We start from the raw sequence: 25,312 nt of genomic DNA on the forward strand, positions 1-25,312 counted from the left end.
ACACTCTATTTCTAAAAACATACAATCACCAGAGTGAAGGCAGGGAGGGACAGTGTTACTCAGCCAGACAAGAATGACCCACTGACATCATCATGCATGACGGTCGTGCTGACATCACTGTCCAGGGACAGGTGAGATCAGCTATGGGAAGTTAGAACACTTGTCAGTTGCTCACAGCAGTCAAAAATAAATGTGAAGTTTATGGTAACGAACATCTGGCTTTCAGCAACCTCAGCGGCACACTGCTTTGTGAGCAGACACTCTGCATCGGAACGGTCAGCCCTGCAGAAACATTTGTAGATTTGTCAAGTCATTTTTCTTTTTCTTTTTTTTCCAGTTGGAGTCAGAAATGAAGTCAGCAACATACAAAAACAGAGCAGCACATCCTCAGCTGGTGCTCTATCTGGCAGTTTCAAGGAAAGTGACCCCGATAAGAACCCAAATTTAACGTAACACCTTAGGATTTGGTAAATGTCTTGTTTTTGGTTCCCCATTCAGTTGTGGGATGCAACACCATTGTCACAAAACATATATCTGTGTAAGTCCTGCAAACGTACCACCATACACATGCATTGTAGTCATGGTAAAGAGGCAACAAAGACATCCTGAAAGGTTGTGGACTGCAGTATCTCAGGCCTCGGGCCCTCTAGGGCAGCCTAAGGCTTGGTAGTGTGCAAAACAAGTTAGTGTACTTCATAGCAAGTCAGAATCACGTAGTCTTAAGGTTCACAAACTTGTATCATCTCGCTTTAATGATTTCTACGTTCAGATTCAGCTCGGGGTTTTCTCACAAAACTTTGCAAACAAGAGACCTCGGCAATCAAAACGTTTCCGACAAAGCCCCGATTCAAGAGTGATGGTAACACGGTTTATCCCCAAAATCTGAATTTAAAATGGTCCCCCCACTTTTAACCTGAAGTATACCATATGGATTAAATTTGATTTCAGTTTGCCCGTTTCCTGGTTTTCGCGTGCAAAGATGACACGACTTGAATGTGAGCTGAGATCCTTTGAGGAAAATGTGTGTTTTGGTGCTTTTTCAGTCGGGGTGGGCCTCTATGATAATACTTGGGCACAATTACAGCCAATCTCTGTTCTAAATGTAGCAGAAACAGGTTTTATCTTCCATATATAGTCAACAAGTTTCACAAATCTAAACTGTTTTTACATGTGGCAGCCTTTAACAGAAAGATGAAAATGAACAAAACCGGTTGGAAAAGTCTTCTGATTAATAGATTAAGTGCAAAACTAGGTGCTACAGTTTATATAAGTATTTACTATATGAGAGTTCTTTAACTTTTATGGCACAATAATGTAACTGCCTTCATATAAATCTATCTGAGATCAGGTGTTCCACAGCTGGCTGTTGCAATCGTTGCCCAGATATTTTGCTCTGGATTTTGAGCGACGGACCGATCTGCCACACTATCCTGAGGCTCCACCGCGTGCTGGTCTGAAAAAAGTCATCAAGGCACTAAAACACTGTTAAATTAGACATTTTATTTACAAGGCAGACTACACATACAATATGGTTACAGGCCGCTTTGGAGGAAGCCAGCCTTACGGCAGTTCTCGACACACACCAGCACAGCAAAAGCTCCTGAGATCAAAGAAAAAGGAGGAACGCACACTCAAAACCTACACTCACATACACAAAAACAAAAATCACACAGACTGAACACAGTTGGTTGATAGGACAAGAGTTCCTCTCAAAGGTCAAGTTCACGTAGACTCTGAATCAACAAACCTGTCCCCGAAGAAAGAGGTGCAGTTTGATAGTACAGCTGACCTCAGGAAAGATGCAATCGGGCTACTTCAGCATCTTGTATGATTTATATTTGTAGTTGCACTGCCAATGAAAAAAAACAATTAAAAATACACAGCCGTGATCAATTTGAACACTTTTTGTAATACCATTAAGGGCTTTGACAGAACTAACACTCTGTTAAGTCGCTTTAAAGTGTCGGACTAATTAAAGGGAACTGATACTTAGCTAAAGGGAGTCAAATCCTACAGATTCCAAAGACTTTTATTAGACTAATGGAGATTATGAAGTATATATGTACTCTCAGATTTCTGTATATGCAGCATGGAAAATGAGTCTATCTCTACAGCTTGCAGGGTTTTCTTGTGCGTCTCTGAGCAGGACCATCAGGAGAGGAGAAATCGCTTGACAGGCAGATACAGTCATTTATTGTAAACTAGGGCTCATTCGAAGTAGCACAACAGTACAGGACACTCTGATAGAAATCCACTGTATAGAACACAAAGCCTATAAATTCAGTCATGCAAGATATTGATTGAAGTTCTATACATTACAGTTCTATCTAACAGGTCCCAAACAGTAACAGCTAGTACAGTAAAAACCCTAAATCTGGGAGCTGAGACACAGGGACAAGAGAGCAGCTGAACAGTTTCTGTCTGTCGAGGAGGAAGAGGCTTTTATCGGCACAGTTTAAGTCCTTGATCCATGATAGTCCATAATAATGCTGAAGTCACTGACTGCTGTGGTTTGCTACTACAAGTCCAGATGTGTTGAGTTATTTTGACCAGGTACCGTGTGTGTGTGTGTGTCTGTGTGCATGTGTGTTTTTAATGCTAAGATCACAGAGAAGGCGACGGCGGTGGAAGATCTGGAGCTCATGTCCGCCGAGGCTCCAGTCTGTAGGAGAGCTGCGTCAGAGCCCTCTGGTTGTCAATCACGCTGAGCTTCCTAACGTAACCCCGTACCTCCGCCTGATTCTTGTTCGGCTGGCAAATGTCTGGGTCTAACCGTGCAGAGAGACAATACAGAGTAGTGTGACTAGAAAGATCGCCTGCAATTGCATTGGAGTAATCTGATGCTGCGTGCTAATGACTCACTGAAAGGTTGGCTTCGACAGTGCCTGACTTGTCGAATTGTGTTTGCTATAATACGCTGATGGAACAAAGATACATTTGCTTTAGATATCTATCGTGTGTAACATGAGTAATAAAAAAGAAAAACAGTCGGAAACGCTAAAAAAAACATCAACCAGATTTCAGAAATGACTTAATCGCTCCTTTAGTGCACAGAAACTCACCATTTTCTCAAAATTGACCATATTGTCAATGAATGTCTTGTTGCCTTCATGTGTAAAGGTCATATCTGTAAGGGAATGAATAAAAACATCTGAGATGCTCTATTAGTCACATCATAAGTCATACATCAGATGCAATAAATAGAGCAATTTGTGTTTTTCGTCTGCCTTGTTCATCAATATTTTCCTCTGCTTCTTGTGGGGGGGGCTTGGTTTACAGCCACTTAAAACATACCTTTGAGAAGGAGCGGCATGAAGGGGATAATTGGTGGTTCCAGTTTGGTAACAGTGAGTCTGTAAGACCGGTGGTTTCTTGATGGGTCCTGTTGTGAAACATGTTTATGGCGTCAGTTTCAAATAGAATTAAAGGTCAGTTTATCAGGTATTGAAAAAAGGATGAACAGTATGTAGCCTTATTATTTGGATTCATTGAGACCAAAACTACTACTATTCAGTATTTCTAGATACAGGAAATGTTTTAACCAATCTGGGTGACCTGTCTGTTTGAACCTGCATTTGGATGTTTGTGTCGAAACAAAACTCACCATCATGCTCTCAAACTCGGCATAAAATTTCTTAAACTTGGTGGGGAGTTTCTGTCGGAGAAAAACAGGCGAGACATTCATGCGGAACCTCAATAGGATTTAGTTGACAGTAGATTTCTTAACAGATTATTTTTGTCCTTTCTTTTCTGATTTACCTCCCACGTCTGGCTCAGTCTGCTGACAGCGGGGTTGCTCATCCCCATAATGATGGCAAAGAATGAATTGAGGTTCTTAAATTCTCGACAGCTACGGGCAAAAAAAACACACAAGAGCAAACAAAAGTGAATGCAACTATCAAGCTCGCCCGCTTCTACTTCTGCCCGTGAGAATGTCTTCATCGCCAGCCGGTTGTACTCACTGTGCAGCTATCTTGATGAACTTCTTGAGGAGCTGCACTCTCTTGCTGAGCTGACTGCAGAGGCAGACTTCGGTGACCACCCACAGCTGCACCTGGTTGAACCTCCTCAGGAACAGGTCCAAGTTAGCCGTTGTCCTTCTGAAGCTCTGGCGGCCAAATGTGTGGTAAAGCAGCTCGTGCTGTGGGAAAGAGCAGAGGGCAACTGTCTGAGTGAGTTTCCACTCGATCCACGGGACGAATTCTGTCGCCCTGCATTAGTCTACAGGTTCTGTAAAACTTAGGTTTGCATCGCTGCTCACTGACTTCATTGCCAGGCTTTGTGATTTACTGTTTTGGTATTTTTTTCCATTTCAATGTGCAAGAGAGGCCTCTTTGTACAAAGTACCTCATGCACACAGCTGAAAAGTTCCCAGTCAAACATTGTCATCTGATATGCCAAGTCCTTGGAGCTCATCAGCTCAAAAGTAGACATGGAGCCTGCGGAGGGGCCTTCTTGGTCTGGAAGAGGACTCTGACGCAAAAACAGCCAAACACACATTGGTATTAATTCACAAACATGCCAAAAGCAAGAAAAAGGCCAAGAAACTTCAAATTTAGATACCTTCGCACAACAAATTTTAGATTTTTTAGCATGTATTGAATTACATGGGGCTTGAATCATTTAAAACCATTCAAAACCATTCAAAACCAGTATTATCCAGTTGCACGTGGGTGACAATTAGTCTCTTACCAGACCGACAAGCTGCTCTCGAGGACAGGCAAATAATCTCCCATTGATGCTCAAAGTAGAAAACACCGATACATCATTAGGCTTCAGGATTTGCTTTTCTGGAACGGAAATCAGGACACGCAAGCTTTCACCACCGCCGAAATATGTCCAACATTTGGCCATACTGGAGACCATTAAGTATGACCATGTGGTTTTTTTTTTCCCTGTAAACTTTAAGCCCATGTCCTCGCAGCATTCAGCGACAGCTTTCGCTCTGATTGCTGACTTTGTACGTAGACACATTTGGAGCCGACTGCAGATTTAAAGGCAACACAGTCTTACCAACAGCAGAGCTGAGATGGACCAGCAGGAGCTCATCAGAGGTGCCGAGTTTGTCGGTCACGGCACTGATCACTTCTCTTCCTGTCGCTGCCACGGCAATCCTGATCGTGGTGTAAGTGTGATCGCCGCAGTACACCTTCAAGAGAACTGCACATACGCCAGAAAAAAAAGAAAAAAAAACGATACGTGAGAGCTTCTTATCTGTAAAATGTTTTTTTTGCTTTAAAAACCTGTAAATGTATACAAGTATGGGAACGTGTTTATTCAAATCAAAGATGCTTCCCGAATGTTTACGCTGCTTCTTTCTCTGAGCCGTGTGACTGATGACCGCTGTCTTTCTCTGGCTGACCCAGGGCAGCTGCCTCACATGTGATTGTTAAGAAAACAGTCTTGGCACGGAGCTTATGTTGATTTTAACTCCCACATACTTTCACTAAGTGGGTGTCATGTCAAACTGTCCATCAGATTTCTTTCCCCATCTTGTGTACATAAAACATGTTTTGCTTTGATGGCAGCATGACAAGAGGGGTTAGGGATCACCAAAATATCAAACTGTCCCCCTGTGAAGAGAAGCATCTATACATTCAATGGCACATTCCACAGCTGTCTATTGAAATTGTTCTTTTGTTTTTTTCCAGACACACAGCTTACTGTCATCTTGATTCCTAATGGGCTGTTTCTTCTGCAGCCTCTCCTCTCCATTGCTGAACTGTCGAATAAGAGTCTTCTGCTGAATGAAACAGCAGCCCATCATCATTTTGCAGCTGATAAATGCAAAGTACACGCAGTATTGTCTATTTGAATGCAATTTGACAAACAGCGCTCCACATGTACCTTTTTCGTTGATTTGGCCTCTTCTGAACTACAAAAAGTCAAAAAGGGACACAATAAATCTGGCGGGTACAGAAAAAAAAGACGAGACTGAAAGTTTAAGATGCAGGAAGTGAGACGCACTGTAATTTCACCACTTTCTCCAGGTCGGGGACCAAATCTTTCAGGCCCCTCAGCATACGAGAATCATTCGACACGCTCCCGTACAACTCCTGCAGAGACAGACAGGGGGAGCCACTCAGACCAAACAGAGCACCCGTATAAGTAGTGTAGCTGACTGTGTTTGAGAGCTTGCTGTTGCTCACCTCCAGGAAAGAGACTGCAGCCGGCTCCTCCTGCAGCAGGTAGGTGTGCGTGTTTGCCCAGCGCAGGGCCAGAATAAGGACCCTCCTCTTGCTGTTGAGTGCGTGCTCCAACCTGTCCTGCTCCGAGCCGGGCGGAGATGCCGCATGGTAGGTGCACACAAGGTTAAAGCGGATTACGAACGTGTAGAAGGTGACAGATCCAGCTTGTTAGTTAGCAATCTGCTGCTCAGTACTTAATCAATGCTTTTATGCAGTCTAGTCTGGTCCTTATAATTTCAGGTGTTACAAATCTCTTAATCAATTCGAGAACTAGACGTATCACTATTCTTTGCTGTTTCATAAGAATAAGCCCTTAACTTTAAAACACCCACCGTATTCACACAATACAGCAAACACAACTTGAGCTGTAATGAGCAAGTTTAGTCTGTTTTCTAAGTTTTTTGTTTACACGTGTTTAGGTTTGTGCAGGCTGTAAAATGTGCGGGAAATACCACCTAAGTGAGGAGAGAGAGAGAGAGAGAGAGAGAGAGAGAGAAAATAAAGGCAAAAAGGATATTGTGCCATGAGTAGAGGGCACAGCTGGCTGTTGAGCATGAAGACACAGTGCATGAGAACGAAATCATCCACTGCTGGGTCTAACAGACGGGAAGGACAACAAACAGACAGCGAGGAAGGAGAATCAGCTGCAGAACAGAAAATACTGGAATGCAAAAGAACATTTCAAAAGGTAGTGACTTTGCTATTGATCACATATATTTAACTTTTCACTGCATTCTTACTCAAGGTATCCTCACTAATCATATTATGGTGGGAACTTGTGCAAACTGTAAAATGCCCCTGAATGATAGGGGAGGTGAAAACACAACAGAGAACCATTTTTTTGTTGTACTATACTGAATGAGTAGCTTTCACTGTACATTATTACTGTATTGGTCTTGGTTTAAGTTACTTGTGTGTTTTCTTGCCCTTTTTTATCCACCGGAGGTCTCCAGAGTCACTTCTCCAGTCCCCAGCTTGCCCTCCTTCGTTTTCAGCACACCCTTCCTCTAATAACCGATTACCTCAGCTGTATTTATACCTCCGGTTAAACTGCAAGGTCTGTTCTACTTTACCCTCCCGTCTGTTCAGTTTGGGAATCATTTAGACCTGCTTTGCATTTCTAACGTCCTTTGCCTGAACAGCCTCTTTCTTTTAGCTTTTTTAACTCTCACAATCTTTTTTTTTTTTCCCTAATCTGCTACCAGTGCTTTCATATTGCACTGGGGTCCTGTTTTGAGCCGGAATGCGATCATTTCTTGAAGTATAAGACTAAGATAAAAGCGTCCGTTAATTCAAAGTCTTTTAATTATGCATTTCATCCTTTTTCCTCTGTGCCTACCTGGTTCATTGTGATGTATGTCCAGTCTCATAGTCTCCAGGAAGTGCTCGAGGATCTTTTCTGGCGTTCCTGATATCACAGTGTATCTGTGTAACAGCGTGAGAGAAAAGCTTTGTATCAAAGAAAAATGTCCTTTCAAGACTCATCAACATACAGCATATACATGCTTTTTTTTTTTTTTTAATGGATTTATAGGCATTTTAGCAGACAAAGACCATGCTTTTCTGTTTGCTCCTCAACCTATAAATTAATCATATTAAAAACTAAATAAAACCTATTTCCATAGCATGTTTAAAATATAGTTTCCCAAGTGCTTTAACAGTCAAAGCAAAAGCAGGATACGCGGATCACAGTAACAAAGGTCAAGTAAAAGGTCACTGCTGAGTCAAAAGGACCTGATAACAAAACCAAGGCCACATTTAGATTGAACTCTTAACTTCTTGAGACTAAGGCTGCTAACTGGATCATACGGGTCAACATTTATGTTAAATAGCCAGCTGAGCTTTAAAATATATCAATAAAATCTCAAAATCAAATTGGGGTATAGTGAGGTATTGTCGTCTGCTTTAGACAGTAACAGTATTCTAGATATATGCACCCAGACATAATGGCACTTACTTGATGCTTCCCAGTGTGGATGCTCGGGGACTCTTTTCTAAAACCAGCACAGCTTGCTCATGCTCTTTCAAACGCACTGTGTTGGCTTCCACATCCTAAAAACACAAAAACAAAAATCAGAAAAAAATATCTCATTTGCAATAGAATGTATTTGTCAGAGGAGGGAGACAAAGATCCCAATCAGGCAGCATCAGCAACCGGATACTGCTGTACAATACATTAGACAGAGATGGATGGATGGATCTATAGTTCAGATGGTGTTAACTACATTAGATGGATTCTAATATGTGTCTTCAAACAGAATAAGAGGGAAATGTCGGCGCACCCTGAGTATCCTGTTGAAGTCCTCCTTATCCACACGAAGGAAGTGGCAGTTGTCCTCTCTCAGGACAATGGAAGCAGCACGAGGTGAGTCTGTAACCAGGGCTAACTTCCCAAAGTCATCTCCTTCGTGAAGTGTGCAAACCACACCCTGAGATATACAAACGTAAAATGCATCACAAACACGCACCAAGATATAAATGAGCTCAGACACAAACACAGTTTGAAAGTCATCTGGAGCCCTGAAAAAAAACAGAAGGGAGCACAAACACACAGGGCAGGGGGTGAATCACCCCTGCCTGCGTTCATGTGCGTTTGTGCATGGACATAAGTGAAAACAGTGTGTGTGCAAAGCAATTACATTTACACTAGTTGTGTGGTGTGGATTCGTGTATGCATGCAATCCCCCTAAGCCAGTTAATCACAGTGATGAGTCACTCTAAGCTGAGCAGCGCTTGCCAAACTCCACTGCTGGTGTTTCCCAGCCCCAGAGAGCTGCCGCTCTGCTCCTCGCAGACGTGATGAGCTACGCATCTTAATCCACTACATACTGAAGAAATATCATTTCATGACGCGGAAAACTGGGAATTTGCCAAAAAGAAAGAAACAAACAGACAAAACATGGTGTAGATGGAGGAATGAGACAGGAGCACACCTTGCCATAGATAACCACGTTAACAGAGCCCTTCTGGATGATGTACCATGAAGTGCCCTCCTCTCCTTGGTTGAACACTGGAAGATCAAGAATAAACATAAACAACAGTTACATCACTAAGACAAGTAGTTCTGGCCAGACAAGACGGGACACACTCATGTTTTAGATTCAGTGCCGTTTATAATACCATTATATATATATATATATCATTGCCTCTTCTGTCAACCACTATTCAAAATCTATTTTGAAAGTCAAATATAAATTGGACAATAAAGATGTTACGTATAAGTCCAGAGACCAGCTGCATAAACAGTGTCTGCACACAAAAAACATAAAATGCACCTTTCGCTCCACACAAACTGCTATTTATATGACCAGAATGTGTGGAAGTTGTGCAGAAGATAAATCAAGGATAAGCAGTTTTGTTTTGTTTTTTTAAATCAAAGTAACCTGCTAATAGATGTCTGTGCATCCATGGAGGAGATACTGAAAGTAAGTGGCATCATGGCTACAGACAGTCCCCGTTTTTCAAACGTTATAGTGCACCAAACCCAAGAAAGAAAAAGACTTTTTATGCTGCCCTACTTTCACACTGTTTAAAATTCATTCAGAACGTTAAATCAAAGGGAATTTCTGTGTTGAACTGACGCACAACGTGTACATAAACAAAACAGCATTCCAGGACAAAGTGAGGACTCACACACAGTTCCGGCTTTTGCGTGCGACTCAAAGATCACGACGCTCGCCAGTTCTCGCTTCACCTGCAAACCAAAACGCAGTTTTAAAACCCAGGATCTCAGCTATGATTCAGCTGTGCTTTTGAAAATGTCAGAGAGTTAAAAAAATTAAAATAAAAATGCAAACAAGTATATTCGAGGATATTCTAAAGAGAATTCACAGGAACTCTTACAATTCATAAGCTATTTATATTACTTTTCCCTCCTAAAGATGTGTCTTCAGCACTGTTAACTTTCTGTGTATGTACCAGAATTATACTGAAAACGATCCTTCTTTAATAATTATTCATTCTCTATTGGCCTATTTATACTATCTTGATTTGACTATGCTTCAATATGAATTGAACGAAGGCATGTGGAGAGCTTTCATGTCTTGTAAACTTTACTTATAAACCTAGAGTTTCTTGAGGTCAGGAGAACTAAAAACTAGCTCAAAAAGTTACATAAATACTGTATACGACTAATTCCAAGATGAGAATTCATTGCTTGAAATACTAGAACACTTCCTGTGCTGGCACAGACTTAAACAATCCTCCACATGGTGGTCGCTTGTCAGCACAGGACAGATCGTGTGTCCCAATGCACTTGTAAGAAGAAAAAATAGGATCTATTTAAAAAAAAAAAAACTGTTGCAAGTGACTGATAACATGTACTGTGCCTTGGAAAAAGAAACCAAGGCAACTGACTCACAGTGTTGGAGAGGTGAGCTAAGGCCTTGATGTGAAGCAGCTCATCATAGATGATCTCCAGGTCGTCCCCTGTCCTCTGACCGGGCCTACGGACACACAGAGGTGTGAAGGAGGTCAAAATAAACTAACCCCTCGGTAGAATTTGGAATTACACATCCCAAGACAAAAACAGAGCAAAAATATTTGGTAGCATTTTTTCACAGGGTGGTACTGTACATAGTTATGCCGAGTCAGCCAAACCGTTAAGCAAGGTATTCCAATGGAACAGCATTTATTCATGAAAAGCAACGAAAAGAGAGGATTTAAATAATGCATTTCAGAAAACCTTACAAGTCTAATGTTTTCAATGCATGAAATCAGTGTCTAAATGACAACCAAATAATCATCATGACGATAATGTGAAGTATTGCGTATTGATTGCTACTGACGATTTCCTGAGGATCATACGCAGCAGTGCGTCGGGGCCTATCTGAGCGAGAAAAAGGATGGTCTCTGGCAGCTCCTCCTCACTCTCCCGCTTCTCGTCCTCACTGGGCAAGGGTGTGTCCTCCTCCTCGTCATCGAGAAAGCGGTAGAACAGGTACTTGTCCTGGAAGCCCAGCTCCTGGTCCACTGAGGAGCAGACAAGCGCGTACAATTAAACGCACCCAATGTGTTCGAAATCCTTTTCATAAGCTCAGAACATCTTTTTCAGTCGACTTCTTTGAAGGGGGGCGACCTTCAAATCAAAATCCAACATCTTTTTTTTAATATTCACACTTCAAAACATCGCATTAATTCCCACTTCGGATTTCACACAAATGCTCTCATTGATGTTCAGATCAAAACCCACACTTGACTCAGACAGCCGCACGTCTACAGTTCTTGTTTTCAAAACGAAATCAAAGAGTGTCGATCAAATTTTTTGATCACATTTTTTTTTTCTTCAATTTGTTAAGATTTGACTTATGTTCCACTAGCATGTTCAGACTCTCTGAGGCATTTATGGCCGCTCCAAAGCACTCATTCTGCTCTATCAGAGCACATTTTCATGCTTTTAGATGTTTTTGGTAGCAGAGGGACGGCTTTCTTATGTCTTTATACAATATTGTATAAAGAGATTTGGGAACTGACAGCAGTAGGTCGTGAAAGACTAACGTATGAAACCTAACACTATGCACTTTGATGAACTGTAGTTTTGGCTACCATGATTCAGCACTCCTTCCTCTAGAAGCGTCTGCCACATCCCCACAGCATGGGACCTGGTGAGCACGCAGGCGCTCTGCAGAACCAACCAGTCCACCAGCTCCGTGCCGACACAGCACTGTCTGCAACACACAGAAAATGCAGAAGAAAAGAAAACATTTCCAGGGTCTTGCATGCTAATGATACTGCACGAGAGCCGTAAACGGACGAACTCGTGTACCTCACTGTACCTGTATGTTTTGAGGTGATACTTCCTGTCGCGAATCATGTGCGGTGCCCTCGACAGGATTGCATTGCGGAGAACCTTCCCTGCTCTCTGCAGCTTCTCTGAGGGAATCTACAGAACCGAAACACAGCTGTGATGTCATCTTCTTGTTCATTTTCTTTGTTTTTTTTTAAAAAAACGATAAATTTTGTATCGAAACTGTTTGTTTTGATCATCAGCTTTGGGCATGTTGAAGTTTGGGATGTGATTGTGTGCACTGTAGACGTTTTACAGGTGCAGCACAGCGCACTGCTCCTATATGTAAAACGGTAATAAAACACACAGTACACAGAAGGAGACACTTCTCTTACAGACCACACCATCTTAAAGGTGGAAAATGACAGATGAGTATATACACACACGTACAGATGCTATTGAAGAACACCAAAGGAAGGCATGTTAATTGGGCAGATGGGATCTTTCATCTATGTGAATCCATTAACTTACATTAGCATGAGCACAGAAAATCCCAGCTGTGAGTCATCACTGGTCTCTGTTCACAAAACACATGTACCTCTAAAATCCATTCTGGCGTTCTGGTTCATTCAAAAAACATGAAAGTACGCAGCGGATGAAAACAGCTGGATTTCCTGACACCTGGACGGCTTCACTCAGGAGAATCGGGACGCTTTCGGTTCAAATACAAACCCCCTCACTGCTTAAAACAGCAAATGCACTGATCTGCGGGTTAACGGGATGCAAAATGGCGCTGAAGTATCAGTCACGCTCAGTCTTTGCGTGCTCAGTCGCTACATATTGTAATAGCGAGGCATAAAGAGAACCCAGGCAAAACAAGGCTGTCTTACTGTAGTTGGAGTGAGGTTCATTTCATCTTTCATTCACGGAATGAATGAAAGCTAGAGCGAGCATTTACCTTGCTGTGAGCTTTGTTTGCAGAGTCTGAGTTCATGTTGTCTTTGTCTGTGAGTCCTGAAGAGGAAAACTGTCATCAGGGTGGCTGATTTGAGAATTCTTGAAGACGTAGGCACTTTTCATTCACGACTCTTCTAAAAACATCCAACGTACTTTATGTGCTACATGAGTACATTACCCGTTTCAGCTATTATAGCCAACTTTTTTGGTGCTTGGTGCTTATCAAAATATAAATCATTTACACTCTAACATCTGCTTCAGCATTATTATTCATTTATACATGAGTGTGTTTTAAAGTGTGTGCGTCTAATAGAGCATCTACTCACGGTCATTGTTTGATCCGCTCTCCATGGCTCCATAAGGTGGGGCGAGCAGTCCAGCCAGGCTCTGACGATACTTCTACAAGGCAAAACATCCAACCATTTACACCTCTATCATCAAGGCACGTCATTTCTCAATGTTTCATCATCTAAAGAAGGAACATTTCTTTTTCAGTTTCCCTCTTTCCTTTCAGTGAGTTATGAGTTCAATGTCCACACCACAGGGAATCATTCTCTTTCACAGCAGGCACTGCTCCTAAACTCACGAGATGCTAAACATGTAGTCCAGGCTTCCTTAACTTAATGACCTCATCCTGAAACACACATTTTTATAAAGCCTGCCCAGTCATCAGTCTGGCTTCAACAAATAAAAGTTATTGACCAATCGGATGATAAATTGAAGCAGATCGGGCCTTTTCCGTAGGATGCCATGGGAACATGCCCCACTTTCCAGCAAATAGGGTCAAGAACCAAGAAAAAGAAGTCCAGTTGCCCTTATTTAAACTCTTAGAATGCCCCAGTATTGATCAGCTGTGCCCCAGTATCATCTCACGGGAGTTTTAACAAGCAGGCAGAAAGAGGGAGATAGAGAGAGATGCTTCAGATGCAGTTTGTGATAGAGCATCTTTAAATGTAGCACGATAAACCAGGCATGATGACTAAATTCATGGATGAAGGTGATGGACCACGTCTCTTTGAAAATGTCCTGTTTTGCCATAGACGGCCTTCAGAGTTGTTTGTTTTGTCTTGTTCTGCTTCACCTGAAAGCCTTTCCCACAACAAGCTAATGCTGAATTAGAATCAAGTCATCCACGGACATGCTCACAGCCACAGTGTAGGCCACAAAAATGTCACATTTCACACGCAAATAGTATGAATTTATGGTCACAGTTCTTGAGATTCTGTTGTTTGGTGTTGACAGTAAGAAGAGTAGTACCAGGGAAGGGAGGAGGAGGATGAGGAGAGGGAAGGACCTAGATGAAGGGTCAGGACAAAGAAAGAGAAAAGGCGAGACAGGTGAAAGACAGGACTACAGTTTCATTCCCAGTTGTTTCAGTTTTAACTGTCGCTAAACAGTTGGATTAGCAAGGTAAGCTCATGTAACATATCATATTGTACATTTTATACATGGAGCAGGCCTCAGTACTAAAAAGATCCCATTTGAGCAACGGGGGCCTTCTCCCCAAAAAGCTCTTTATGTCTGTGCAGCGGTTTGCAATATGAGAAAAATTCTGGTTTTCTTTCATATTAAAGCCTGTAAACCTATTCTAGCAGACTCCTAAATTGAATTTCTGAATTTGTGAACGAGCGTAAAACAGGCGTTTTACACGTTTAACATCAAATCTCATTACTGTTCCGTCTCTCCCGAAAGCACACAACGTTTCTTTAACACAGAAACTCAAGTGCCCCTGAGTACAAAGCCTTTTGTACACCCGAGATCATTTATATGCAGAACAACTAACATTATATAATACGCACACACACACACACACACACTAACAACAGCTGTACTAGAGACACAGATGCTCAGTGTGCACAGATACTGTTTTTACAGCTGTGAATAAGCTGTGCTTTAAAGAGCTGTAGCAGAGACATTGAAATACACACTGAAAATCATTTGGAGTTTGAATGTGCCACTTCTCTCCTTCGAGGTCACTTTCAAGCAACCCGTGCTTTATGAGGACAGCCAGGAACACACGCACTGACAGGGAGAGAAACAGAGAGAGCATCTGTTTGACCTAAAGACACAAGCGCTCCCCTGTCCATGTTCCACTGACAAACACGCACAGGGCGATAATGGAGCCGTGAACTGCAACCAGATATTAAAGACAAGCAGAAAGGAAGCAACTGTTTTGGTGAGTTTCATTTGTGAACAGACAATAAGAATAAATACAAGCAAACATTACAGTCAAACAGAGATACCACTGTTACAGCCAAGAAGTCAGACTCACCTGAGGTAACACACTCAGCTGGCTAATGCTGGGAGAACTGAAACCCCAGAGAGCTGCCCTCTGCTCCTTTACAACTCACACACACGCCACCGGATAGCATCCTGCTCAAAACAAGCTGCTGCCCTTCTTTCTTTCTGCCTCACTCTTCCTCCCTTCCACTCACACAGTCGCCCCAGTGTCTGCCTCTCATTCGCCCCCCCCCCTCGCTGCAATCAAGCCAAGAGCCAAAGCACTTTTCCTCACAGGTTACCACGGTGATGCGAGTCTCTGTATTACTGAGCTACTCCAATGGAGGAATAGGTGGCGGAGGGGTGAGAGAGCAGCAAAGGAGGAGACAGGAGCAGTGAGTGTGAGGATGGAGAAGGAGGAGGAGGGCAGGAAGGGAAGAGGGAGGCTGGCAAAGAAACGTGAACAATAAAGGAGAGGAAGTAGGGAGAGATGTATAGCAGGAGAAAAGGGACTTAAATAAGCAAAGAAAGAAAAAGAAAGAAAGAAAGGCTCATGAGGGCAGGCAGCCAATCATCAGCAATAATTATTAGACGTACGTTTACTCATCCCACTTTCACTTGGTGCTAAAATTATGGAGCGGCACTTCTTTTCTTTCATCTTTTCATCAAACACACGACTGCATTCATCGTAGCTTTTTAGTCCTCGAAACACACAAGCACATGCGCACAAATTACACACATATACAACACAAAGCTCCTATTACTATGAGCTGGAAAACACTCAGAGACCAACCTGCAAGCTATGTTTTCTGCTTTGTGTCCACTGCCCTGAAACAGACAGCAGATAGGGAGCCAGAGTGCACTTAGGGGACAAGCAAACACACTACAAGCCCCAAAATAACCAATTATTGTATATCTAGGTCTGACATGTCCGTGTAGCATAACATGGAGATCCCACGTTTCAGTAATTCAATTCCTTTCAATCCGTCAAAACTCAAGAGCTTGTTTTTCTTCAGCGTTATAAAAAAAATGGTGTTTTGTACTGACGAGAACAGCAAAGCCTTTAAAATAGCCTCAAGATTTAGCGATTTTAGTCATTTTGACAGAGGGCGTCACCATTTTCACCATTTCAAGGTGCTGATTTTTTTTTATCTTTTCATAACTAAAACCTTTGCAATAAAATCGCAGTCACACAACAAGCACAACTCACACACCGGCAGGTCAGCCACAACGTCCACCGGCAGGTCAAGTTCCTGCTACGATGCAACAGTCTGCTGGGAAAACTTTGGATTCAGCCAACCATATAGAGGTTACTTTAACACATACCACGTTGCAGCAGAGCAAGCACACCCGGCGTACCTGCCAACTGTGCCCACACCAGCATAACAATCCACCAACGCAACGCGGAGAAATGCCGCTGTATTCACGCTCCAGTGGGTTACAACCATTTTGGCCGCAGACAATAATGGGCAGGTGATCTTAATATTATGGCTAATTGCTGCACAGTAATCAAACACATGTAGGTCATTCTAAAATTGGTACTTCTTTCAAAAGGGACTCTCATGTCAACATGAATTAGGTTAAGCAAAAAGAAACAAAATAAAATGAACAGAGTTTATGATGTCATAGGAAATGGCACCTTTTGGATCTTCTGATGTAACAGCACAGAGCGACAGGCCTTCCAAAACAGCGGGTCTGACCACACTATGTCTCTTGGCGCTTATTGGAAAAGCTAAAGAGAACTGAACCGGGACTTCCTCTTTGAGTGAGACCCAGTGAATGGAGGCAGTAGTCTCAACAAGGGAGGCCCACAGAGAGGCAGCCACAACAATGCCAAGTCCAAAAGAAGACGCCAGTTTACAAGGCCAAAGGCATTTTAGCTCCGATTCTTTTTTAATATCTATTTACAACATTGGACATATCTGCTGTCTGGTTTTCATATGTATATATATATGTATATATATTCTTCACATGACTTGTATTGTGATTGGATACTTCAATAAACGGAATGAATATTTGCAAAAAAACCAAGAGTAGACAACAAACCCAGTGCGCTTTAGTTTATGTTACACCATGTGTGAGTATTCCCCATAAAGAAGCTGACTTTTCATCAGTGAATAACAAACCCTAGAATATTATCATGATCTGACCCACAATATTCCTGTTAACTCATTTTCATTTCTCTGACGTATTACCTTAACAGGCTGGGTTAGTCTGTAAAATCATTATTGACCTTTCGTTTTGATCGCTACCTCACAAAATGGCCGAATGCCTCCCCTGTCATTTTGAATCGTATATTCACTTGAAATGTACTTCCCAACAGCTAACTGAGTCCAGACGAACACCAAAGAACAGGCATCAGAGGGAAACAGTAAAAAAAGTGGCTGAGAAATCAACCTCTCTGGTTTAAATCTCAGTCATCTTACACATATTACACATGTCTTGGTCCATTATTTTTCCGTCATTTCTTGCGCTGCAAATCCTACAGAATCGCATCAAAACAACAGACACTAGTTAGGACACAGAAGCAACAGGGGCATGTGCGGTACGTAGGAGCTGCTCTCTCTCTCTCTCTCTCTCTCTGTTCTTTAAATAGCTTACTGTTGAGTTGCCTGAGGTGTGCATCTCATAAGTGGACAGGCCTCTTGTGTCCATACTGGTTTCCAGCCCTCTTGTGGTTAAAAAGCACAACTACAACAGAGGGTTGTCTGAAAACTGTAGTCATCAGGATAAAAAAGCTCATACCCTTTCTTGTCTTTGTCCTTCTTTTTTTTTTCATCTGTTCAGCTTCACATCTCACCTCCCAGAGGCTCTTGAACTCCCTCTGTTCAATCCGCAGCAGCTCGCTGGTCTCTCTGCTGACAATGGTAGCGTGACGAGGTGTGTTGTCCAGGATGGACTCCCCAAAGGCCGTCCCAATCCCCAGTGTGCAGATAGTGACTGCATCCTGCACACAAACACGACTGATATGTTTAAACTACGGCTATAAATGGATAAGAAGACGGTGGCATTGACAGCATTTCTGATATTACATTGTGAAATCGATACCCAAGCGGTTTTCAGAGCAATACACTGCATTTAATTAAAGTAAAGTCAAAATAATCACCTTTCGGTGCTGGATATAACAGGCCGATGCAGAGGCAAGCTACAGTCACACCAGCACACAGGCAAATACACACACTGTCCACTGATTCAGACACAATTTTCTGTGCCATTTTCAGCTGTCCAAAACTGACATTTCAAATATAGCCACAAAAACTAGGCCACCATTGGCACTTTAGGGCTACATACATGAAAAGGATGCTTCACAATAGAGGAGCTCCTTATCAGTGTTTCACTGGGAACAAATCCTCGCTCCCTCTTCTCCCACATGTCATTCTTCTCCTCTGTACGTACCGTATAAGCCTGTTTCCACACTGTCGCTGAAAGGGTACACGGTGTAGCAAAAAGCACGACTCTTGGCGATACGGTTTTTCTGCTGGTTTGCTCCAGCACATTTAAAGCAGGGGCGCACAAACTGCTGCACTAGAGCGATGTTAGAGCCGGACGAGGCCCGCTCTCCAACACAAGGAGCACTTCTAGGTCCCGACACGGACGATGGGCCAAGAGGCAATAACGAGCGTCAACAATCAAAATAATTCTACTTCACAAAGATAGAAAGGAAATTACCTATAATCTTCTACGAGCTATCATTTAAGTCATTGCTGATTTGTGGCACACGGCAGCACAGGTGAACTTCCTTGAGTTAAGATGTGCTTGACCATAAGTACCACCTTGGTTACATGAATCTTACCTGGTGATTGGCGGTTTCTGACACTTTCACATCCAGGGAGCCAGACAGGACAGCATACCAGCTGGTGCCTATGTCTCCCTGTCGAAACACTGCAGACAGTAATTTCACATTAAACATTCATACAGTAAGAACATATGCTGCTACCTCATAATATACCTAAAATCATCTCTGCTTTTTAGAAGAAACACGATGATTTTTTTACTTTATTATTCATATAATTTATTATACCAAATTACTCCATATGGGACAGAAAAGGCTCAGGATTTTGAAACAAGTTGAGCAACACTCACTCTTCAAGGGAAACACTCCTAAAAATGTGTGTTGTGCGGGACTGTAAAAGGACCACAACATGAAACTGTTCCCATGGGTGAGACTGAAGCGCGGAGGAATAAAGCCAATGGTTAGCTTGAGGCCGGCCAAAGCAGAAAAACTGCAGTCGTGCAAGTGAATGTTAGTCATTCCACGAGCGTGCATCTGCAGCGATGATACAACAGCACTCAGGCCGATGCAGATCGCCTCCAGCCGGGTCAGCCGCATATGACAACCGCTCATCAAGATCAACAAAATTGTCCACCAGCATCTGCCAGCATCACGAACTAAGTGCTGCTTCTGCTGTGACGTATGATTTCAGAGTGTTTTCAGCTTTATTTTGGCACTAGAAACACGCTCAGTGGTGAACCTGAATATCCTTTTCTGTCAGCAATACTATTTTCAATTAGAACCACTATAGGTTTGTTATGAATGAAATCATTTAATAGAATAGGTTTGTATTAAATTAATTCGCTACAAAATGATAATGAAAGTTTTATTGCTGCCACAGTTGCTTTTTCAATTGCTAAGTGGTCAAAAACAGTCTTGTATGTCACTTATTAAGCCAAATATTTACCAACAACATTTTCTTTCTACAAATGTACATAAATTAAGCTCCCTATGTGTGATGGAAATTATCATGACATTATCAAATAAAATGAAAACAAAATCTTCATTTCAACTGAATTTACAACCAAACTGAAAACGCCATAATCCACTGTACACATACAAAGATTCCCCCAGAAATGATGAAGCAGACTGGTTGCATCCCTTCCCTTATAATATACGAAGCAGAAGGTTTCTGTGATTACATAATATTGAAATAATCAGAGTAAACAGAGTTAAACAGCAGCAGCACACACACTAAGCTTTAGAGCAAGTCATATATCCTCCGACAGAAAACGACATACAAATCACTTCAGAATGCTTCAGAGCTATATGTTTGCATGTACGTACATGTGATGCCTTTCTCCAGGCATTCGTAAAAGGCACAGGCACAGATCTGTAGTAGGAGCGGAGGTGGAAACCTCTGGAAGGCTTTGACCTCTCTCAGTCTGGTCAGGATAATGTCCACATCCTCCCCTGAGCGCTCTGAGGGCCTGTGCAGAGGACAGTAAAAGAACAATACAAAGACGATTTTCTGTATCATTGTGATGGATTATCTTTCTCATACAACTGCATTTCTGCCTGAGCGGTAAGAAAATCAATCAGAGCCGTGTGCTATGCTTTAATTAGCAGCTAATGACCTAAATAGTGAGAAAAGGAAAACCATCTATGGTATTGTCCCTTGAAGCAAAGAGGTAGTTTGCTGTTATAATGTTGTCTTAGCATTTTAGTGTGTGTGTTTGTGACTGTGTGTGAGCACGCTGGCTTCGTTGTTCTGCCGAGCGTCTTAGCGGTGGCAGCAGAGAGCCGCAGGCGCCATTTCCCTGTGCACGGGGCCCCCCCCCACCGGGTGTTGATGTACGATCTCGTACCGTTACTATTTCTAACGCGCTTAAACCCCAGCTCGCTTACAGTTCAGTTTCTCGCTGGTGATCTGCAAGCGTGCGCAGGCACGGGAACGCGCAGCAGTGTGATCTGAGAGATTAAACACTGTGAAGAACTACAGAGACAAAACATCTCGCAGGAACACACACTGCAGTTAGCGCCACTCATTCACTTATTTCCTCGTTGCCAGTGACTCATCCACGCACGTGTGCGTGTGGATGTGTGCTCATACAGAATAGCTAATGCGCTGAGGGCTCCTTCGTTCACAGATGAGAGGCTGTCTATCCCCTATCCTCCTCCAGCTCCTTCGCCTTCTCTCACCCCCAGCTTTCTTCCTCTTTGTCTGCCAACTCTTCACATTTCCCTAATCTCCATCTATTTCTCCCTTCCCCACAATACGTGTGTGTTTCTCTTAGATCATGATGTGCAAGACAGAAAAGAACAAATTACCCACTTCTTATTTAAGCTACCCATTTTCTCCTCTAAATTGCCAGCATGGATTTCCTCTGTCCATTACGTCCCACCACTCCATTAAAACCTCCTTATTATTCCTTTGCCATTGCTTTGCAACCTCAGACCTGGCGATGACTCCCGTTCTGCTCACGTCTGCATATAAAAAGAGTAATAAACTCCATTATATGTGCCCCTAAGCGGTGGATAGCCCTCTGTACCTGGCCGTAAAACATTTGCCATAAGCTGAGAGCGACTGCAAATGCATCTCTTCCTTTTCTTGACATGTTTTTGTCTCTGACTCATCATCCACCTCCTGCCTGCATACTCCCTCCTTGGTGCTCAGACAGAGTATCATCTCCCAGTGTAGGCTGGGTTAATAGTTTAAACAGGGGGACTCACACTTATTACAACTGGGAGAGACTTGGAGGTTAACTTTGCAGGGCTGAGGAGGTATTAAGACAACCCTTCGCCTTCTCGTCTATAATAAAACTGTTCAAATCCGTCAGTTATGAGCCCGATTAAACCCCACAGCATCCTGTGTGTCCCGTCTGTTCACAGGAATCTGTCTCCCCCTCACTGGTGTGAGATGAATGTGACCCGAGAGGCGTTCACCTTGTATCACTCTTGATCCTTCCATCTTTCTTCCCTCTCTTCCTTGACTTCTCTTCCTCAGCCCCCCCCCCCCCCCCCCCCCCCCCCTCACACACTGCTAGTTTCTAATGTCAGCAGAGATCTCAGCTTTCAACCACAAATTATGGCAACGCACACACATATCCACACACACTCAGAGGATTTACAAGTCGACCAGAATGGCACAGTGAAGAGAAAATCGTGAGACAGCAGAAGGTTGTGTTGACTGTTTCAGGGTAAATCCTTCTGGATAAAATGGACTGCTTCCAGATAAATGAATCATAGGCTGAACTGTGTCAAACATACACATTTCTTAAGAAGGCACATTTATACACTAGTGTAACAAATTCATTTCTGAACGTATGAGGGAGGGTCCTTTGACACGAATCTTCATCGACGCGATCCTTTTAAAAACACTGAATACAATTTTTTAAAAATACAACTCGGTTAAGATTTTACGCCACTAAAATTACAAACCAAGCCTTGAGGATTACTTGCGAACTAATAATTAAAAATAAATTAAATAATACTTTTTCTATCCCACAGGAAATTCTAATGTTGCAGCAATTTTTTTTCCTCAAAAATCTCCATAAGCTGTGAGTGGTTATTGCTGCTGGTGGGACTGACCCCAGACCTGACCTGTAGAAGCCTCTGGCTGAACACGCCGTTGTTTCAACACTTATATGTTCAGCTTTCTTCTTTGTGCAATCGGCTCCTGCGGGTCCAGAGCGGTCCTCAGCACAGAGCCCGCCTCCTGAATCAGTTTGGTAAGTTTCTTTGAGTCACTGGCTCTGATGCTGCTGCCCCAAAGATGGCTGCAAAGCAGACTGCACGCCACAAACTTAATTTAACATATTAACATGCATAATCTATGTATGACACTATATATACACTATAAGGCTTACCCAGACAACATTCCTCTTTTGCGAGTGCATTTTGATAAGACTTGCTACTTCGATATGTCATTTTAAAGTCTTTGATGTCTCATCAGTGCTCCAGACGTATATTTTCTTTAGGCAGAAGGGATAATAAAACCTAAATTTTCATCTGAGGAAACACTGAACAAAAGTGGCCACTCAGTGGCAATAAATGTCTTCGGTAAGGTTGGTATAAAAGAAACTGTGATATCATTGCCTCTCTCTACATTTGAGTTTTCTCCACACCCCAGTCTCACGCTTCACTTCCTCACATCAACAGTTATGATGGATGAAAGCTCTCGAACACACACACACACACACATATACTGTACATTTATATGCTCACAGTGCTGGATATTGATTGAATAAGAGGTGGATAGCTTAAGAGCGCTGAGTGCCCCACAATAAGATCCTGACCTGTCCGTCCCGTTCATACTGACTTGCAGCTAACACGGCAATCGAGCTGCCATTTCTTCAACGTGTACAACACCGCACCGCTATGTTTTAATGTTGACCTTTTAATCCTCATCACCAGACAATAACAAGGACATCCCTCTTAGAATCTCACATTAGATATCAAGTCTACACGTTGTAAGAGTGGAAAATAGATGACAAACTATCGATAAAGTAATCATTTCCTAAATTCAGTGGTTTCAGCTTCCCGAGTTTAAATATCTGGTGGTAATCTGTTGGTTGAACAAAATCAGCACTTTGGATTCTAGAAATTTAAGAAGCATTTCCTACTCATTTCAGACAATTATCAAATGAATCAACGACGAAAGCACACAAAGTGTAACCTTAAAGTGGGTTCATATCATGTATCTGGTCTTACTCCAGGTGTGGATGAGAGGACAAGATGGTAGCTTCAGGTTGCCAATGGTAACTGATTATGTGTCAGAGAGGTGTGTGCACAGTGTGTGGGTGTGTGAGCAGTGGGGTGCGTGTCTCGTGTATTACGATTTGCCCATCATCCACAATAATGATTGGAGAGTACAAAGCGTATGTGCTTGCAGCATTGGACATTTACCATGACAACATCGACAAAAAGCTACAGCTTTAAGGGTGTTAACAATGGTTGATGTGACACATGTTGTAAATTGACTGCTCAGCTAATCTGTCCAGTCAGAGCAGACAGCATGGCGTGCAGCAGTGTGACACTGCCTTAAAAATAAAAAATACTACACTGACTTGCTACAATCTTTGTTTTGGGGAGAACACAGCTACAGTTGCATTTTAAATATGTATGACAATTTGGTCAAAGTACACAGACAGAAACCATGTGCGTCCCATCCACCCATCACGGCGCATGCAGCGCAGACATCCCGGTGAACCTCGAGGCCACCAACGCCTTTTTGTCCGGAGACATTTCTTTTCTAAAGGACGATGTGCGTGGTTGTGTACCTACTGCAGTCTGTGCAATCCCCGGGGAAAGCATTTTGTGAGAACGAAAGGTAGATCCAATACGCTAGAAAAGAAAAAAAAAAAAGGGGGGGAGAAAAATGAGGCGTATCACATTCATTAGTGCACACTCACGCCGCGATCACCGGTTCCGATTAATCGCGTTGATAAGGCTGAATGAGCGAAAACACGAGGATGCGACGGCGTGCTCGTAGGTCGTGTGGCGCTTTCACCCACCTTTTATCCAGACAGCAGATCCACTCTGCCGACGGAGACAAATTGGGGGACGTCTGCACTGCGACCATCTTTCCCCGGCTGCGTGTCGCTGTGATGCTACCGGAGGAGGCTTTCCAGTTGTCGGTGGTCGTTAATGAACGTGAGCGCCGGCTGCGCGCCCTCCCCGCCACGAGCCGCCTCGCTCCACCACAGGCTGCAGCCGCTGCCTCGCAGATGACCTGTATCTCTTTGCCTTAATGGGCTCTTTTTCTTTCTTTTTTTTTTTTGTCAGGGCGTGTGGAGGGACCAAAAGCAGCACCGGTGACAGGAAGTTTGGTGCCTGAGGGGTGGGGGAGGAAACGTCTTCATTCAGTGTAATTATTTAACTGTGTAAGTGGAGCTACTTTACATTGGGGCGACTAATAGTAAACGCCGATTCCAAAGAGGTGGAGACAGTGTGTTAAATATGGATAAAAACAGAATGCCAGGGATTTTCAAATATCAGAAAACATTTATATTCACGTTAGAAGACAGAAAACACTGAGATAGGTTGCTGTAGCTGCAGGACTTGTGGGAGAGAAAATGTAGTCCTATTCTTGTCTGATAGAGGGTTCTAGCTGTTTTGTCATATCTAAAAATATTTTTTTTAAAAGAAAAAGAATCTCAAATGCAGGCAGACCAGTCCAGCATCTGTACTCTTCAACTGTGAAGCCGTGCTTTTGACTTAGAATCAGTATGCGATTTACATTGCTGAAATATATGCAAGGCCTGCCCTGAAAAGATGCAGTCCTGGAGCATAATGTTGCCATAAAACTTGTATATACCACTCAGCATTTGAGTGTGTCTCTCCAGATGTTTAAGTTACCATTTCTATTGGCACTAATGCACCCCCATCCCATCAGATATGCAGGCTTTTGAACTGTTAATAACAAGCCAAACAGTCCCTCTCCTCTTTATTTCGGGGGGACACAGTGTCCATGATTTTTTTTAATGAATTTCAAATGTATTCTCTGAC

At 42.7% G+C, this 25,312-nt stretch overlaps 1 protein-coding gene across 3 annotated transcripts; it reads right to left on the reverse strand.

The window, feature by feature from the left end:
* Nucleotides 1-1,478: 1,478 nt before the first annotated feature.
* On the reverse strand, nucleotides 1,479-24,609 carry LOC140269140 (rap guanine nucleotide exchange factor 4-like). Of its 3 annotated transcripts, none has more exons than XM_072364165.1 (30): nucleotides 24,319-24,609; nucleotides 20,150-20,292; nucleotides 18,884-18,972; nucleotides 17,891-18,037; nucleotides 13,197-13,269; nucleotides 12,872-12,927; nucleotides 11,963-12,069; nucleotides 11,733-11,854; nucleotides 10,976-11,159; nucleotides 10,549-10,633; nucleotides 9,822-9,882; nucleotides 9,122-9,198; nucleotides 8,471-8,617; nucleotides 8,146-8,240; nucleotides 7,528-7,613; nucleotides 6,717-6,784; nucleotides 6,150-6,311; nucleotides 5,968-6,056; nucleotides 5,848-5,875; nucleotides 5,665-5,740; nucleotides 5,014-5,160; nucleotides 4,693-4,790; nucleotides 4,348-4,473; nucleotides 3,963-4,141; nucleotides 3,760-3,850; nucleotides 3,605-3,655; nucleotides 3,295-3,382; nucleotides 3,063-3,127; nucleotides 2,863-2,917; nucleotides 1,479-2,768 (listed from the first exon to the last, which is right to left on the reverse strand). In XM_072364165.1, exons 1-30 carry the CDS (start codon nucleotides 24,384-24,386, stop codon nucleotides 2,641-2,643), a joined length of 2,991 nt encoding a protein of 996 aa, XP_072220266.1. In that variant the 5' UTR covers nucleotides 24,387-24,609; the 3' UTR covers nucleotides 1,479-2,640. The 3 variants fall into 3 exon arrangements, with proteins under 3 accessions (XP_072220266.1, XP_072220265.1, XP_072220267.1); XM_072364164.1 differs by having other exon boundaries at nucleotides 5,665-5,743; XM_072364166.1 differs by lacking the exons at nucleotides 17,891-18,037; nucleotides 18,884-18,972; nucleotides 20,150-20,292; nucleotides 24,319-24,609 and adding an exon at nucleotides 15,143-15,518 and having other exon boundaries at nucleotides 5,665-5,743.
* Nucleotides 24,610-25,312: the final 703 nt, after the last annotated feature.

Source organism: Leuresthes tenuis, unplaced genomic scaffold (genome assembly GCF_036924035.1).
Source record: "Leuresthes tenuis unplaced genomic scaffold, fLeuTen1.0.hap1 SCAF_14, whole genome shotgun sequence".
Classification (NCBI taxonomy): Eukaryota; Metazoa; Chordata; class Actinopteri; order Atheriniformes; family Atherinopsidae; genus Leuresthes; species Leuresthes tenuis.

Bases quoted from the DNA above. Each gene is read 5' to 3' on its own strand.
- LOC140269140 (XM_072364164.1), bottom strand. From the start codon at position 24,386: ATGGTCGCAGTGCAGACGTCCCCCAATTTGTCTCCGTCGGCAGAGTGG. The intron at 6,312-6,716 runs CTCATGGCACAA...ATCCGCTTTAAC, and splicing joins ACAGCCAGCTGTGCCCTCTA to CTTGTGTGCACCTACCATGC. The intron at 4,791-5,013 runs GTAAGACTGTGT...TTTCCGTTCCAG, and splicing joins CCATCTCAGCTCTGCTGTTG to AAAAGCAAATCCTGAAGCCT.